Source organism: Rhagoletis pomonella, unplaced genomic scaffold (genome assembly GCF_013731165.1).
Source record: "Rhagoletis pomonella isolate Grant_MI unplaced genomic scaffold, Rhpom_1.0 Rhpom_scaffold_00449, whole genome shotgun sequence".
NCBI lineage: Eukaryota > Metazoa > Arthropoda > Insecta > Diptera > Tephritidae > Rhagoletis > Rhagoletis pomonella.
Genome location: NW_023459003.1, coordinates 44,504 through 51,314, shown reverse-complemented (window position 1 = coordinate 51,314; position 6,811 = coordinate 44,504). Strand labels below are relative to the sequence as shown.

The following is a 6,811-nucleotide window of genomic DNA, read 5'->3' as shown; positions in this document are numbered from 1 at the left end:
GATGGCTTTTACTGAAATTTTCCAGCCCTTGAAATTTCAGCTGTAGCTGTGAATAAGATATGTGTTTATACATACAGACATAAAGACGTCTCTATAGATTTATTAGCCGTCATCGATTCGCCAACGGTTAACGAGTGGCGAAACGAACGAACTCAATGAGGTACAACCAAACTCGCTATCGTCTATCCGTGCTAGCTAACTTTGTTGTTGCTTTCACATAGAAAATTCTTCTTTAAGCGACCGGAACTCAAACATAGCGAGCGAGAAGTGGCGAATCGAAGACGGCTATTGAAAAAAAAAGAAATCTATAAGATATTTTTTATACCTGTATTTGCTATCTTTGTTAACATTCTTACATATTTTTTAGTTACATTTTCATCCTTGATAAAATAAAAATAAATTTCCATTGTTAATTGTGAGTTAAATTTTTATTGCAGTCAAATGCAATTTGTTTTTCGTTCCCATTTGTGTGTGTCTGTGGCTAGGTAAATTAAATAGGCTATATGGTTCGCTGGGGGGTAGTTGAAATTTGTTTGGCATCTCAGTTGAAGTCGTTGCTGTTGTCCCGGCTGAATGCCTCAGCTGAAATGGGGTAGTCGATTTCGTTAGGTCGTTTCAGGTGTCCGCTCAACTGCAGTGAAAATTAAAAAAATTATAATTTTAGTGCACTTGCATACACAAATATATGCACATACATATATACTATGTACATAGGTAGTATGTGCATAGCAGCATAGGCCTACTTTGCAATAAGTGTACATTAGGGTGGTTCTTAAAAATATCAACATTATTTGAACTTAGAACTAAATTCCAAAATTAAAAAGAAAATTTGGGATCACTATCGGGGTTTAAAAAAATTTTATATATTTTTTTTTTAATTTAAAAGTTCGTGAAAATACTGACTTTGACCAGCTATGACCCAGCGAGTTAAAGAATTAATATACATAAGTTTCAAGGAAATGTCAAATTTATCAGGTTTCAAGTACAAATCAAGGCGAATTCATATAAAGTGGTATCGATTCTACAAATACAAAAATAACTTCTATTTTGTTGTCGCTTTTAGCGGATCATTGTCCAATTTCAGCTTTTCTTCCCCGAAGGAAAAAGGGCGATATAAAATACCAACACTCCTACGTTTTCATTCACTCACCAGCGAAATTCAAAGCTGATAAAACAACACCACCTAATATGAATTTACCTTGGTACAAATTTTGTAGAATTTTTGAGATTTAAAACAAAATTTAAATTTTTTGCAAATGCTGCCAGCGACTCCCATTTTTTAAGGTATAACAAAATAAAGGGATGCCTCATAAAAAATTTTGATGTTGATATATTTGAGGGACCACCCTAGTATGCATGCAACATTTTCCTCAACTTACCAATGACCTCATAATCTTGATGAGTCGATATCTGGGAAACGTTTCAATTTCCCCTTCTGGCAATAGTGCTGTCGCTTCGTTGGGCATCACCTGCAGTAACTCGTCTGGACTTAATAACTCTCTCTCGTTTCTGTACGCATTATTCACCCGCATCTCATCCTTCAATGAGCCCAGTGAACGTTTTCCATGTCCACCGTAACAAGCATGGCCATAAGCGTTGCAGCCCTCTGTAAGTAATAGAAAAGTTCATAATACATACATACATATTTGTATTACTTGATAGATAGAAAACCACATCTTTTAATAAACATACATTACATATGTATGTTAAAATTATAATTTTTTTTTTAATCGCGGTTACCATTAACTTTTTAATAAAGATAAAATTAATCACGATGAACTGTAATCGGATTGAATTTAATCGAATTAGCTAATTGATTAAAAAATCAATCGACTGGTACATATGTACATATAAATATAAATAAATAAATATAAATGGTATATAAATCGCTTAAGTCGAAAAACCTGAATTTGAGAACCTTATGGGGAAACCAAAATACACATGGAGTTTCATATACACATGGAATAGTAGTTGCAGAAAACGATAGCATATATGTATAACTCAATTCTTTCTTAAGTCGACTTAGGCGCAGGACAATAAAATGCGCACGGTTGCCATGGCAGCAAGGAAAAAATTTTCAAATGTAATTCCAACTGCAAATCCAAGACAATTTCCATAACATTCTGAATAGCCCTACTGTATTTTGGAGTTTTTCCCAACTTTGGATATTCAAATAATTCAGGCAAAGTTATTTTGCTAATCAGAACTTTGAGGGCCGTTTACACCATGTCTAGTTAACGCTAACTGTAGGTACAACCAAAGTGTCGTTATAGTGTCTGGTAAACCATTTACAGTGACGTACGAAATTTTTGAGGTCCGATATTTTCACTTTTGTTATATCGGCCAAGCTGGTGAAAGAGTGTGAACCCAAGTGATTCAGTATCTATCTGGAGAGCTGGATATTGACCAAGGAAATGGTGAATCGATTTCTTTTCCCTCTCATTCCAACAGCTTTTGCGGAACGAGTTTGTTGGTATTCACCACCCTAGGAGCATTTCTGCAATAACACAGTGTTCTGTAATGTCGCGTGCCTTGAGACCTTGAGAGTTCATTTCTTTCCTTTCGATACTCCTATGTCCAGGAACCCAACAGAAAGACCAGTTGACGTGACTTAGTAGGCCATCATCGCATTATAGCATAGTTGAAAATTGTATACGAATCTGACGTAATGTAGTCGGTGCCGGTCTCTAAAGGCAGATTCATCGTTCTAGTTCAGAATTTCTTCAATATCGTTGTTGTGAACTAGAGCTATAAATCCGTCTTGAGTCGGTCCTGATCCCGATATGTAGGCCTATGTCAAAAATTTTGATTATATTACTCTAAAGGCCTTTGCGGCTGCATCATTTACGAATGCTTGAGCACTTTCTACCAGACTAGAGCTCCATAAGTTATAAGCGGTGCGATTGTCGTGCAAAAGTATGTACTTATTCTCATATATAAAAAAATCTATATTTGTAATAAATGATCGTTTTTAGCTTTGGAAGGATCTTTGAAGGATACAAATTCAAAGGGGCATTTTTCTATTAGCTATGAATGGTTAATTGCGTTCAAAAACCTCAATTCATGGTCGTTGGGTGCTTTTTTAGTTTCCTTAAATGACGATTTCATCGTCTGTTTGGTAGACCTTGATCTTTCCGAAGGCATAATTAACTTGGTTGACACCTTTTCTCCGTATTGATCACTTTCCAGGTTTGCGTCAGTATGGGCGAGTTTTCTGCCTATGGCGTTTACCTAAGTCGGGACCTGCGCCTTTTCGTGCGGTTCGGTGTCGAGATCTAGTGGGTAGCTTTAGAGAGGTGCGTTGTAGTCCATTTATTTACCGCAGGCCTCCAAGCTAGCCAGTGGTGAGCTAAATGGCTGGTAGCATTATCAATGATGAACTATTTATTTTCCAGGATAATCAATATTCATACACATCGGCGTAGCCAGAATGAAATTTAGGGGGGGAGGTTGCTCGACCCTATTAAGCTTGCATTTCAGGGTACTATTTTATATATATATAAGGAAAATTTGAAAGTTAGGGGGGGGCTCGAGCCGCCCCCTTCCCCTACCTGCCTACGCCCATGTTCATACAGTATATATGTAAGTACATATTAAGGTACCCAATTCATTTTTCAGTTCAAATAATCAAAACATGTACTTTGAGTTAGAGGCAAAATAATTCCCAGATGATTAAATGCGTAAGTAAAAGGATACATATGCATGTATGTAGATACATACATACGTCTGTGACCTTAAGATAATAATAATAGTTTGACGCTTACACATATTATAGTTCTTGGCCGAGCTTCTCCTCCGATTTGTGGCGTGCGCTTTGATGTTGTCACACAAAGAGAAGGGACCTACAGTTTTACGCCGATTCCGAACGGCGATTGCATTTTTATGAGAAGCTATTTTTCTTGTCAGAAGTACATTCGGAGGTATGCCATTGCCTGCCTGGGGGTGACCGCTGTTAAGAAGAAATCTTTTTTTCTAATTTTTTTTGCGTTGTTGCTTTGACCAGGGCATGAACTCCGGCCCTGCGGAATGGAAGCGGCCGCCTAAAGATAAATTACTTAAAAAATTGAAATAGTCTGGGTATGGGAAGCTATAATCGAAAGCTAATTCATGCACAAGTTATCATTGGCCCTTAATTTGTTTTATACATCATTTGAAAGAGTAAACTACTTTTTATTCATATGTATATACTAGGGCATTCAATCCCGGGTTACCGGGATCCCGGACATTTTTCCATGTCTCGAAATTCTGGGAATACAGCTCCGTGATCCCGAGATTTTTACTGCTTCATTTACAGAATGAAAGAGATGTTGAAAACGAAAAAATGAATTCATTTGAACAGAACACCAAAATTTGACGTCAAAGTAAACTTGAGCCATTTGCACTTGGAGGTGAATTTCAGGACTTGACTGAATAACTGTACTTGTTCAAATATTTTGTGCAAGAACTGTGTAATAACGAAAAATCTGGTAGCAATTGAAAACACAAGAAGCTTTTACAGTGTGGCCAAGTTGTTCTTCATTTTACTTTGTTGGCGTTTGTTGGAAAAGGATTTCCGCAAATATGAGTAAATGTTTTTGACAAGTAATACAGATATTTTATTATGTACTCTTTTACTAAGGGGCATTATGCTCCTCTAAGGCCAAATGTGGTGACAATGAATATCTGTGTGGTTTGAAAAAGGTGAACCTACTGTAAAATGCAAAAATTGGTAATGAAGTCGAAATCTCGCGATCCCGGAATTGGAATTTTTGCTTCCCGTCATCCCGGGATTGTTAAAATGATTCGGGATTGAATGTATAAACATTTGTACGAGCATTAGGAAATAAATATCATTGCCTACATATGTCTTGCGTAGCTGACTCGTCATTGCCTCTGTGCATTGTTTAAATCCTTATCATGAGTTTGTACTCACTTTATAATTGAGGTGAGGGTGACTCTAATATGCTTTGATGATTTTGATTTGTTTGCGGATACATGCAAACATACATACATAAATACATGTTCACTTGACTTAAATATATAAGTCAATATTGTATGTTTGGGGGTATGTAGATGTAAACAATATACATACATATCGTCGTTTAAAGTACAAAACCCCGTATCGTCATTCTACAAAACCGCGTAACTGATATTTGCTGCCAAAAATTAGTTTTGCGCACACAAGCTCTTGGCTCAATCCTTATCCAAACGTCCTGGCCAGAAATGCGATTGTTTTAAAGAGAATCCTAAAATACCAGTGTCTAGAAAGTAATTTATACAACCTCACATACGCGGTTTTGTATTTTGTTGATACGCGGTTTTGTACTCTAAACGACGATATGCATAAACAAATCTTTTTATAACAAAAAAAAAAAAAATGTTTACTCTTCTTATCTCGTTTATGCCGCGCTGCCTAGAGGCCACATTAAATAGACCGAAAATAAAGATTTAATTAATAGATTTAATATAACATTTTTATTTTTAAAATAAACAATTTACATAACAAATTTAATTGAAATGTATGAAGTAAAGATGTTTGAAAAGAAAAAAATTATAGCCATGAGAGGTATACGCGTTTACGAGATCAAAGCTCGTTGAACTTTGTTGCGTATAAATAGAACAAATATACATATATAACATATTTATGCACAATGGCTAGAAACAATAGCATAAATAAATATGTTGCCAGTTAGTGAATAAGTATTAAGGTGGTCTAAAAATGCATGTGAAAAAGTAATGTCGGAAATTTTTAGGGTTCCTATAAAAAATAGTTAATATTAAAAAAATGGTTAAATAAACTATTGGGTATTATTATTGAAAATATCTTGAAGAGAAACAAAGTTTTCCAATCGAAAAATATTGATTTTCAAGAATCCTATACCATTTCAACGAAAAATCAGGGGCATACTAGGGGTGAGAGCATTTAAATTCTGAATTTTTTTTTATTGCACGACCCTAATGTATGTACAGTGCCCATACTACATAATATTGTTTGTATTACTTGTTGGAAAATACCTATCTCCCATCTACATACCTATGCTCAAATGAGTGCATACCACTATGTCATTTAAGTTACTACATAGTTTTTTTGGCCGAACTTAAGGGTATCATTTTTACATTTTTAGGTATATCTTCGGCATTTACAGTCGGAGGCAATTGTGTTTGTTACACAGTTCATTGGCCTCAAGTACCCCGAACTAGTATATACTTACCAGATGTCAGTTGCTACGACACGAACGTACCACCCTAATATGAGTAAATTCAATCTCGCCAAAAATTATTAAACTTTTGCTAAGAAAGTAGGGGGTCGCTTTCGGCTATTTACAGTTGGATTCTAAAGTACGATATATGGATGTTTTGTTTCTGGAACGTTTTGAAACGCAAATTTTTGTTTGGCCTATCGTCGCTCGGGCAAATTTTTTTTTTTTTTTTTAAGTTGCCTAGCAAAAATATTTTAGACTCAGGTGCAAACATCGACTTTTTTTTTGTGGTTGTTTGGAAGGTGGTGTGGTATAATGTACATAATACGTACATACATATGTACATATGCTGGATGAAAACAATACCCGTCGAAACGGTGCTGATAAACAAACAAAAGGCAACATTTTAACGCCAATATGGTATGTGTCAACTACTTCCTTTCAGCAATTGTCATATGTAAGTATTTCGAATGGTGTCACAATAATATGAATGCACTAGGAGAACTGCATACGGTTTTATTGCATTGCTTGTTATAGAAATAAGGGGATTGTCATTTTTATAATCGGGCGCACTTGCGTACAAGTTCGCGCCTTGGTGTCACCACACCTCTAAAACTCTGAATAAATTGTTG

General features: G+C 35.7%; 1 protein-coding gene across 2 annotated transcripts in view; it reads right to left on the bottom strand.

Annotated features, from left to right (window-relative positions):
- Positions 1 to 313: 313 nt before the first annotated feature.
- The window catches only part of LOC118750913 (neuropeptide CCHamide-2-like), a 32,827-nt gene continuing 26,329 nt past the window's right edge, over positions 314 to 6,811 (bottom strand). For both annotated transcript variants that reach the window (XM_036485656.1, XM_036485655.1), the window contains exons 3-4: positions 1,380 to 1,606; positions 314 to 631 (exon numbers count right to left, since the gene is read on the bottom strand). In XM_036485656.1, the coding sequence (XP_036341549.1) occupies positions 542 to 631; positions 1,380 to 1,606 (317 nt within the window). In that variant the 3' untranslated portion in view covers positions 314 to 541. The remainder of the gene's footprint in view (positions 632 to 1,379; positions 1,607 to 6,811) is intronic.